This window comes from Condylura cristata, unplaced genomic scaffold (genome assembly GCF_000260355.1).
Source record: "Condylura cristata isolate star-nosed mole 26May11 unplaced genomic scaffold, ConCri1.0 scaffold00017, whole genome shotgun sequence".
In the NCBI taxonomy this organism is placed as follows: domain Eukaryota; kingdom Metazoa; phylum Chordata; class Mammalia; order Eulipotyphla; family Talpidae; genus Condylura; species Condylura cristata.
The window spans coordinates 21,676,218-21,687,651 of NW_004567118.1; the positions used below are offsets into that span (position 1 = coordinate 21,676,218).

Below are 11,434 nucleotides of genomic sequence, written 5' to 3' on the forward strand. Positions count from 1 at the left end.
AACTCATGCGGAAGCGGCTTTAGATTCTCAGCGCTGTGCTTTAACCCGCTGCGCCACCAGGGAGGGCCCTAATTTTTTTTTTTTAATGTATTGATAGTAGAATTTATCACTCTTTCCTCCTGTTTATACTTAAAAAGAATTTCTCCATTCTGAGATTGTGTATTTAAAATCCCTCATTTATCCTTCTAGTACTCTTATGGCCTAAATTTTCATGTATAAATCTTAGCTCCACTGGGAACTTGTTGTCACGTAAGGCTTGACAAGGTAGAGATCAAGCCTGATTTTTCTCCGAATGGAATGGCCACAATTCTCTGTTTCTTTCGTCCCACTGAATCATACCATTGTTCTGTCCTTCCTCATAACATAACGAATAACAAATATTAACAGAAACAAGTTGACATCACAGCACTTGGTGGCTGACCCCTCAGGCCCTTTGTTTAGGTGAGAGACTGGTAACCAGTGCCCAGCTCAGACCCCTTGCTTCCCATTCCATGGCCAGCATCTGCTTACCACTGGCCTCCTCAGGCCATAGAGTTTTGTGTGGGTTCAACTAGTTTCCTCAAAGATTGGAACTGCCTTATATCTCAGTGTCTCTCCATGTCTGTGCCTGCTGTAGGCCTTTTATGGGTGCCTCCCTAGTTGAGCCCTCACTGTGAGCCAAGCACCTCCTATTCACTGTTTAATCCCTGGGTCTTTGTGAAGCATAGATTCTCTCCCCCTTACAGCCAGGAAACTAAACCTAGAGAATGAAAGTGGCACAGTCAAGGTCACACTGCAGGTAAGGGACCCAGACAGCATTGAAATTCAGCTTTACCTGACTCTGCAGTTACTTATTGCTCCTTCCACCTGGCCTGGCCACCTCTAATAAAAACCTGAGCTGATGCATATTGAGTGGTTGGTAGTGCTCTGCCTGTTCTAAGAGCCTAGAGGCATAGAGAGGGTAAGTAGTTCGCCTGCACTCACAGAGCTGGCAAGTGGCACGCTGACACTTGAACTTGGATAGGTCGACCCAAGAACGCAAGTTCTTACGCACCAAACCAACTTGCCACCCATCACTAATGAATCACATATAGCTGTGGATTTCTGAGTCACAGGCTTTTGTTTCCAGAGTTTAAGTGCCATTCGGAATGAAACTGATCTGACCGTCATTGAGACAAAGATCACAGAATCCTACGAGGCCATCAACGAACTGTTCGACATGCTCATGACACTGGAGATGCAGTTGGTAGAACAGCTGGAGGTGAGGCCGGGCCCTTGGGCACAGACGTAATGCAACCATGGGCCAGTCAGGCTCATTTGCAAGAAGCTGGTGCAGCTGCAAAACCACATGTGAGCAGGAGCCTTTTCTGCTAGAAATGTCCGGTGCAACTCAGAGTACTGTTTTGTTCATCAGTCCTATGTTGCTTTTAATTAATTCCCATCATTTAAATTGCAAGTAATTCTATGCAAAATGAGAAGTGAGCGCTTTCTTCTAGAATGTTCTCTCCCCCCACCTCTCCTCCGAGATCCCAGAGACACTGCAGGGAGGTTTTTTAATTAGACCCAAGGAGCTGTCTGGGTGCTGGCAAAACAAAGTAGACCCCCAGTCAGGGACAAAACAAAGGCTCCTCCATACAGCTCCAAATCGCTCGGCAATGCAGCCTGTGGTTGCAGCATCTGGAGCATGCAGGAGCCTGCAGTTCAGCGCTAAGCAGTGAATGTGAAGAGCACTGCTATCTAAAATCCCTTAGCAGCCAGAATGACTTGTGTGTTCACAAGGCAGTCAAGGCCAGGAGTCTGAAGTGCTGTGATGAATTGAACCTCATTGGATGCCGCTGTGGCTGGGCCAAGAGATAGCGCCTAATCAATTCTTCACATGTCAAGTGACACCTCAGACATGGAATAGATTTCCCCATCACATCACATAGCAGCTGCTTGCTCCCCGCTGGGGAATACTCAAGCACTGCAGAAAGCAGCCCGCAGAGCACCAGGGGAGGTTAGGCAGCAGCTCCCAACCTTTCCAAGCAGGGAGATCCCCTCTTCAACATCCAGACGTTCCCCCAGAATCCATCCACGCATGGTCGTGTTTGCATTACTGATAGCCAGAAAGCTGTAAATGCAGTTGTCCTTTTCAGTGGCCCTGTTTTTATTCTGACAAGTGTTTATATACTTTTGGAAAATGCATAATTAGCTCACCCACCAACAGTCCTCAGGCATATGTAGGTTCCCCATCAGCTCAGCCCTCCCTGTGGGCGATGTAGGTGCCCGGTAGACCTGGGGCCGTCAGGCCCTGGAGGCTCCCAGGGTAGTGAGCCATACCACTGCATCTTCAGTTGTTCCATCAGTCACATGAAGTCCCCTGGGTGCCTTGCTAAAGCTCGGGACTCAGCAGTGCAGGAGTGCCCTAAGGAAGGAGGCAGAGCCATGCAGACAGCCAAGTGGGTGGTGAAAGGTCTGGGGGAACATCCAACACTACAGAGGGGTCCCTCTCTGCCAAGCTCCTTGCAAAGAATTCTTGTGAAGTAACTCACTTAAGCTTCAGCACAACTCCATGAGGCAGGTACTGCACCGGAAACCCAATTCACAGATGAGGAAGTGGAGGCTCAGTGATGCTCCCAGAGCTCCATGCAGGGGTGGAGCTGCCGTACTGACCTGGATCTTAGTGACTCCCTACCCTGTCCCCCTGGAGATGATGGAAAGATGCCCCTGAGAAGCCCAAAGGAAGAGGACTAGTTCTGTGGGTCTATGGAGACCAGGACAGGCGTTCTTGGCAGAAGGACAGGCACATGCAAAGGCCTGGAGAAAGCACTGCTTTAAATATTCAGTCAGGTGGTGGTGAGTGACTGGAAATATCATGAGAGTAACAGAGTTGTGAGAAAGGGAACATTGGGGGAGCAGATCCCAAACATTTGCCTGGGGAGATTGTTGTGGTTGTGAAGGGCTGTGATTAGAGGAAACACCAGGCCAGGGCTAAGGAGTGCCTTCTGCTCTGACACTAGGCTAGCCGGGTTCTGATCTAAATATATGTGTTAACTGTGTTTTTTATCACTTCTAGGAAGCGATAAACATGTTTGAAAGGAACATCATTGACTTGGTGGGAGCCTTCATTGAGAATGTTCAAAGCCTATATCCTTTCCTGGATGACCTCCATGGGGAGGTGCCACTGAGTTTTGGGTTTATTCTGGGCTAGGCTGGTGCTTGCCTTACTTCCAGGAGAGTGACAGCCAGGAGCCTCCCTTTTTTTTTTTTATTTTTTAAAGATTTATTTATTTATGCATCCAGAACTGGGGTACAGGCCAAAGGTACAGGGGTGGTGAGAGGACTCACCAGAGACAGAGCAGGGAGCAGAACAAGTAGATGAACAAAGTACACTCCTGAAGAACAGCGGGTGAGACAGGAGAGGTCTGCTGCACCATTGGGTCACCTCCAGGGCAGGGGATCAAACTCACACTGAAGTGGCTGTGGTCAGCTTGCAGTGCTGTGCTTTAACCTACTGCACCACCAGGGAGGGCCCAGGAACCTCCATCTTTAACAGAAGACAGATAAAGCTTCACAAACTCAGCTGGGTGCAAATAGGAGGGCCTTCCAGGTGCCCCCCCCCGACACCCCCAGCACTCTAGACATGTAGACAGAGCCTGCGAAAGGCAGCACTTTAGAGTCACACTTTGCTTTCTGCCAGAAGTGCCTTTCTGCCCCATTTGATTTACAAAAAGATCTGTACCAAGATGGCATTAAATTTATTAGAGGATCCTACTTAGTGGGACTGTCTACCTTTGAAATTGTTTTTCACCAAGGGAAAAAGCTCCATCAAAGGACTCAGTCTTGGCTGCTACTTGGGGTGTTTGAAAGATGTTCCATGAGGTCTGAGGGAGTTTCCCAGCCTCGGGACAATGGCAGCTGTTAGATAAAGTCTGGATGTTCATTGGGGTCGCTGTGCAGTCCCATTATTTGCAGAAGTCCCGCCTTCTTCTTGAATGTGTGGTACTCAGGGGATTACCACACCCCAGAATCCCTGCCCCCTGTGTTGCAGTTCCACACATCTGGAATGGAGGGAAATCTTCATGTTGAAGACACTGACATATAATTTATAAAGGGCTTGTCATGTTAAATGTGAGTGTTAGGAGCTGACATTTGGGCATGACAAATGCTTCTACCAACTGAATTCACGTGGGGGGTAAACTATTGTAATCCACTCCAGAGGCAACCTCCTGGTCCTGCCCTTGGGGCCCATTGTCCCACAAAGATATGGGATTATGGAGATAGTAAGAGGCCACAGATACAGGGTAGTAGCTGATGGGCCTTAGAAGGCTCCCTGAGGGAGGGCCCACTAAGTGAGAGTGGGCCTAAGGGTGGGTCAGAGAGACAGGTGGAAAGATAGGAAGGACATTCCAGGCAAGGAGACAGCCTGTGCAAACGTCCTGAGGGTGAGACAGAGAGGTCTGGTTCCAAGAGGAGAGGCCTCTGGGTCACATTAGGGAGGAGGAAGCTCCCAGAGAGTTAGAAGCCCAGGAAGGAGGAGGCCCCTTTATCTGCAGCTTTAAGAGTTTATTCTGGTTGCTGTGGGGAGAAAGGGTTAGACTGGAAGACCAGACAGTCTCCTGTCCAGTCAGAAGGAGGTAGCATGGAGAGAAGCAGATGATGGAGGAACGCTGAGGGAGCGGAACACCAAGTCAGTGATGACCAGTGCAGTCAGAACAGCCCTAGGGCTTGGGGTGGGGGGTGGGGGAAGCAGACAACCTTACAGTGATGATGTACTGGCACCTCATGGTTTGCCCTGCTGCTCGTAAAAGGCTGCTCGTGTCTGGTGGGGAAGGTCTAGGCCCTCTGAGTACTTGCACGGGCCCCAGGAATGGGTTGGGGAGGGCGGGCACCCTCTGCCTCTTTGCTTGACTCATGGCTGCACAATGGCTCAGTGCCGGGACCTGGAGAACCACCATCACGAGAGGCTCCTAGAGATCTCCATCAATACCCTTGAGAAGATACTCAAGGGCGACCTAGACCAGGATCTGCCAGACGACTTGCGAGCAGTGAGTGTGATGGGCAGGGCAGTGGTGTCACAATTGAGTGTGGTGTGTGGGATGGACACCAGAGCCAGCCCAGTGTTGAAAACCCCTCGGTGCTTCAGTTTCCTCACCTTCAAAAGGGAACAGTAGCCTATTGTTGCTTGACAGATGAACTAGGTTGACATCAAGCATCATGGGGCACTTGTGAGGACCCAAGAGGGTTCCATGTTAGTTATGTGGTTTCAACTGACCCACAGGTTGGTTTCCAAAAGCTCATTTCTGTAGGGACTCTGGCATGTTCTAAGAGAGGCCATTACAAGTAGAGGTTAAAGTCAGAGACATCCCTGCAGGTCTTCATCTTTGATGCAGCACCTTCCACCAGTGCAGGCGTGGTGAGTCCTCAAGGGTCAGCAGAGGTAGTCCAGGTGCTGCGCCCCGCCTGCCCCTGAGGAGGCTAATCAGGGCTGCGTTGCTGGCTGTGGGTTATGCCTGGCGTGGGGACCATGGAAGGGCCCAGCCCCAGGCACTCTCTTGCCAGAGCCTGCTTCATTCCTTCTTTATTCACCCCAATCCTGATTTCTCAGCTTCATGCCATCTCGGGGTTACCACTAAATCAAGCCACTGTGGCCCCTGCTGGACCACGGGCCTCCACCTGGCTTTCCTACAGTTGGTTTAGATGCAGCACCAGAGAGACACCTTTGCAAACCCAAACCACAGCACTTTGCGCTCTTGCACAGCACCCTCTAATGGCTTCCCATGACTCAGCGGGAGCTTGTCTCTCGTCCTCCCTCCCCACCTCAGCCGCCTGCTGTGGCCCTAGCCTCGGGGGACTCCCCAGTCTCCCAGGCTTGCTTCTTTCTGTTAATGTTCTGCCTGGCAGGCTGCTCTTCCCTCAGGTCTCGTGTGTCTGGCTTGTCCTTATCATTTAGGTCTCAGCTCAAATGTCAGCTCCTTAGAGAGGCCCTCCCTCATCACCTTCCTGAAAAACCATTGTCTATCACACACCCCATTTCTCATTGTCAGAGCCCTATCACAATTTCAGAGTCTCCTGTTTATACTGATTTGCTTACATGACTATTCACAGTCCACATCGGCTCATGGGGAAGGCAGAGATGGGCAAGGCAGAGATGGGCCTCGTCACCACCTCACAATGACGCACAGCACAGCTGAGGTGCCAGGAGTCATTCGCCAAGCCCCGCTCTGTCACTTGCAGCCTGAGTACTGCAGACACAGAGACCGGCCATCCCTGACTGCCACAGCCGCTGTCCAGACACCAAGCCCTGCTGCGTGGTAGCAGCCTTCCCGCCCTAAACACTTGCCAAATGCTGATGTTGACCAGGCACAGGGAGGTGCCTGAAACCCTGACCTAAGGCTGCCCCCAAGAGCCTACTCTGGAACCCCCCCACCCAAAGACAGAGTCCCCTTAACACAACTCCCAGGATGTGACACCAGCCTGCACTGACCTGTGCTCCTACCCTAATGCCTGGAACACACAGAAGAGGGCCCCAGAGGCTAATGGCAGACAAGCAGGTTAGGAGGGTCATTGTTCCTGCCAGGATGCCTGGTGCCACCTTTCTGCTAGCCCAGTGGTGCTGGGACCCGGAGCCCTGCTGCTTGGGTGGGGGCAGACCACCGTGGGTGCTGACCACGTGGCCTGGCCTCCTAGAGTGTTGCTCATAGAAGGTTCCCACTGCCCAGGCATTGACACTGATGCTCTCACATGATCCCACTGACCTCACCGGAGAATCCACAGGCGCTACTGTCCTCATCCTCAGTTTACAGATGGGAAAACTGGGTAAGACTGAGTTTTAGAGACCTCTGGTAAAATACCCAGGATGACCTGGCTCATGAGGACCTGAACCTGGAGCTGGACGCTAGTCTTGAGATGGCAGAGCGGGACCATTACCTAGAGAGGGTGCTGCGCCCCCGACTGTGCACTACAAGTTGGTGTTCTGGGTTTGCCCAGGAGTGAGGGGAATGTGCCCTCACTCTGGCGGAGGGCTGCCTGCAGAGCCTGTTGGGAAGGTGTGTCTGGGTCCTTTTGGGAATGTCCACAATTGCAGCAAGAGACAGTGCCAGGACTGGACAGTTGCTGCTGCTGCTTATGTTACCTCACTTCAGGAGTGGCAGGCTGGGGGCGGGTGGATTGCAAGAGACACGCTCTGTAAAAAGTACTAATAACAAATAACGGGCGATTCCTCGCGCCCTCCCGAGGCCAACTGTTTGAGAAGCTCTTGGTCTTCACATCAGCGCAGTAAAATAGGTTTACAAATGAGGAAACTGAGGCACAGAGATTCAAGCAACCTGAGCAAAGATGCATAGCGTAAGAACAAGAGAGTCGTGGCTTCAGCACAGGTTGTCTGACTCAAAGCGTTGGACAGCATGTCTGCTCAGCCTGTCACAAGCCAGGGGAGTTCAGGTGGGGGAGTGGGCCCCTTGATGGGGGAATGGGCTGATTTCTGTTACCGGATAATCTCTGAGCATATCGTGATAAAAGTCACAATGCGTTTCTCTATTTCTTTCAAGCTCCTTTTGTTCAGTTGAGTGATTAAAATCAGCCCATGCAAGACTCAGAACCAAACTCACATTTTAAAGCCTTCATGGCTTTGAAAGGAAAAGCAGAATGCACGAGCTCGAAGAGGGAGCATGGGTTCACAGTGAGGGCTCAGGCCTGTGGATGACACTGGCAGCCACAACTGTCCGCAGTGAGTCAGGCTAGTGCTTCTCCCCACCAGGTCAAGGACCAACGCCAGCCTCGGGCTGCAGTGAGCCATGGCCACACACAGGCGGTAGCAGGTCAGACGTGCTCCTTGGGTGCTCTGAACACCCAGGTGGGCACCTGCTGCAAGGACAGGGCTTGTGCTCCAGCCCAGGCCACAGAGAGGACCCTTCAGTCCCCAAATGGAGTGGTGAAGACAGTGGGCAGGGTCCACTGCCGTAACCACTGGTGGCAGGGACAAGATCCCAACTCGGATCTCTGCCCATCAGCTGAGCAGGGACTGGGCTCTCTGTTGACCTGTCAGGGGTGGGGGAGCCACAGAGTCAGTTGTGCCCAGGGAAGGTGTTTGACAGAATAATCTGGTCCCAGGCAGACACGAACCCACAAATCCTCGAGCCACCAGCACTGTGGTGGTCCTGGGCCCTTCTCCACGGCTCTCTCTCCTCCTCCCCCTACAAAAAATCACTTTGGAATTAATGTACCTTTCCAGTTGCCAGAGCCCCTCCGTGAAGTCTGAACCCACAGGACAGAGCGGGCGGCTCCGGGCCTGCATAGCCTGCTCCTGCCTCAGTGCTTTTGATCTCCAGAAACGAGAAGGGAATCTGGAATGTTTTACCCACAAGAACTGTTTGAGAGGACAAGCTGACGTAGCCACCACTCTAAGCCATCTGAAGTCCAGAAACAACTTGCAACTGGCATTTAAAATAATTTCTTTAAGCCAGACTCCTTTCATTTGTATTTTACAAATGTCACACAGATTTTCATAACCAATTCTAGCTTCATCTATTTCTAAGAGCACTTCACTCCCCACAGCTTCTGAAGCTGATTTCTACATATTCGAACTCTGGGGGGACATTTTCTCTGCTTGGCTTAGGAGATTGTGATCCACAATTGTATTAATTTTTGTAGAGGTGACATTGGTGTACAATACTGTATGTGACTTAGGGGTATAGGTTCACACCTCTTCAAATGTGTATTACCACACCACACCCACCACCAAAGCACCCCTCTCCTGTGGCTCCCCATCTTCCCCCCTCTAGTAGCCTCAATTCTGCAGATTTCTAGGTTTTGTTCCTTTGTGACTCTATTTAAATTGAAGAAAGAGGACCTTTTGTAACGGGGTGATGCTACGGCTGTGACTATTTCTTAACTAACTGGCATGACCTCCAGGGCATGCTGCTCGAACCCTCCCAGAGCCTGACCTGGAATCTTCTCCTCAGGGGAAGTGCTCCTGGGCAGGTCCTCCTACCCCATGTCAGCTAGCCTGGCTTTTCCGCTTGGGCTTCTGTCACAAACTAGCATCCCATGACATGTTGACAACCATTACTCTAAGAAAAAGTCATGCCCAAATAAGTTGGAAAACAGAGACAAAGTTCAAAGGCTTTATTTTCCCCAGGACTTCCCAGAGCCTTCTCTGGAAAAGTGCCCTGTGCTTGGTACATGAGGAGGGACCCGGGCTGTGCAGACTCTCCCAAACGCATTTTACCAAAGAATACTTTTTTTTTTTTTTAAACAGAAATACTGGCATCTTAAGCTTCCACTCACATATTTTGAAGGCTATTACATTAAAGGCTACTATAGGAAAGAAAAGGATATAGCCACTCACGGTCCTCTCTATAACAGAGAACATTTGGGTCCTTGGCATGACAAAAGTGCCGCCACAGCCATTCCTGCCCTGGGAAACGGTGCCACTCAGTTTTCATCTGTGCTAAGCCCACAGTCTCAGCACAAACACTTAAAACTGGCCACTAGAGGGTGGCCATTTTTGACATTTTACATGGCAGAAAACAAGGTCAGGAACAGAAAAAGCAGGGGACCCCAGAATAACCCAAGGTTCAATTTGGCTAACAAGAGGGGCAGTGGAGAACAGCACTGGGTGAGCACCATCGGTTTGCAGGTCTCAGAGCCCCTGAGACATGTCTCACGCTTCCCCGGAGGCAGGTTTCAGGCAAGTCAGACTCAAGGGTACCTGAGAGAACTATCACGAGAGCAGGACTGCTCTCATGAGGACCTGAGTGAGTTCCCTCTGGGGCCACAGTCTACCTTCTTTCTGGAGAGAACAGGCTCCCACCTAGGTCCACAAAGTCAACACCCAGCTGGCCCTTTCCTGGGCGGCGTGGTCCCCGGGAGAGGAGCACTCAGGAGTGGGTTGATACAGGCTGATGTAAAGGTGGAGTCTTCGCAGGGTACTGAGCAGCTGGCCCCTCGGCATGGCTTCTAACAGCCAGGTTGCTGGGGGGTCCTTTTCTCACCAGCACTTTGACTTTGTGCTCAGGGAGTGATGACATAAGCTCATCTGATCTTTCTCATCATCAGCTTTTTGTCGACAAAGACACGATTGTGAATGCTGTCGGGGCTTCCCATGACATCCACCTCCTGAAGATTGATAATCGAGAAGATGATTTGGTGACTAGGGTCAACTCTTGGTGCTCACAGCTAGTGGACAATGTGAGTAAATGCCTCCCAGCCTAGCAGGCTGCACCAGCTTCTCGAACTACCAGCCAGAGAAAATGGAAATCTCCCCTAGGAACCATGTACTATTTGCACTAAGAAATGATGAAAGAAGTGAAATTAAGGACTGTAGAATTCCTTACTGAAGATTGAGTGTTGTCTAGTCACTTTAAAACCCACTTTTAAACTGCTTCATCTTTTTCTTTAAAAGGTTGTTATCTGGGCCCTCCCTGGTGGTGCAACAGGTTAGGATGCAGCACTGCAAGCTGGCCACAACCACTTCAGTGTAAGTTAGATCCCCAGCCCCAGACTTACATGGCGCAGCAGGCCTCTCCTGACCCGCCCGCTGCTCCCCTCAGCAGTGTACTTCATCAGACTGCCTGTTCTGCTCCCCAGTCTGTCTCTGGTGAATCCTCTCACCGCCCTTGTACCTCTGGCCTATGCCCCAGTTCTGTATGCATAAATAAATAAATACTAAAAAAAAAAGAAAAGATTGTTATTTATGCATAAAAGAACTGGGGTACAGGCCACAAGGGTGTGTGGGGGGAGGGGTGTGTGTGCGTGTGTGTGAGTATTCACTAGAGACAGAGAGGGGGGCAGAACAGGTAGATTGGCTGAAATACACTGCTGAGGGGAGCAGCGGGGAGACAGGAGAGGTCTGCTGGGCCATGTGGGTCAGCTCCTTGGCTGGGATCGAACTCCTGCTGCAGTGGCTGTGGATAGCTTCATAGTGCTGAGACTTAACCCCTTGTGCCACCAAGGAGGCCCTGCTTCATCTTTTTTCTAATTCCTACTTCAAGTGTGTGGAAAAGCAGAATAAAGTATAAATGAAGGTTAACAAGAGGGGCAGTGGAGAAACAGCACTGTATGAACACCATAGGTTTGCAGGTCTCAGAGCCACTGAGGGACATACCTGTGCAGATTTCAAACAACTAGTGCCCTTTCCCTCAACCAGACTCAGTAAAAGATATTAACCAATTATCTGATGTGCGACATTGGGCCTTGGTTCACAGATTCACAAGGACGAGATCATGAGGAACCGCAAGCGAGTGAAGGAGATCAATCAATACATCGACCATGCGCAGAATGAACTGGACAACCTGGAATGCGGTGATATTATAGATTAGGCTATTAGCTGGGTTGCTCTGGAAAACACAGCACCTGGTTTGGCCAGCAGAGCACACACTTCCCTGCCTCAGAAGAGAATTGTTGGGGACTCATGAGTCCCTAATGCCATTCTTTCCCCACCCCTAGAAAACAACCTCCAAATGTAGAGAAAAAT

General features: G+C 50.7%; 1 protein-coding gene across 1 annotated transcript in view; it reads left to right on the plus strand.

Annotated features, from left to right (window-relative positions):
* Positions 1–11,389, plus strand: part of LRRC48 (leucine rich repeat containing 48) — a 33,858-nt gene extending 22,469 nt beyond the window's left edge. The window contains exons 10-14 of the mRNA XM_012726270.1: positions 1,109–1,240; positions 3,035–3,105; positions 4,883–5,006; positions 10,018–10,149; positions 11,166–11,389. Coding sequence (XP_012581724.1) covers positions 1,109–1,240; positions 3,035–3,105; positions 4,883–5,006; positions 10,018–10,149; positions 11,166–11,279 — 573 coding nt within the window. The 3' untranslated portion in view covers positions 11,280–11,389. The remainder of the gene's footprint in view (positions 1–1,108; positions 1,241–3,034; positions 3,106–4,882; positions 5,007–10,017; positions 10,150–11,165) is intronic.
* The last annotated feature ends 45 nt before the right edge of the window (positions 11,390–11,434 follow it).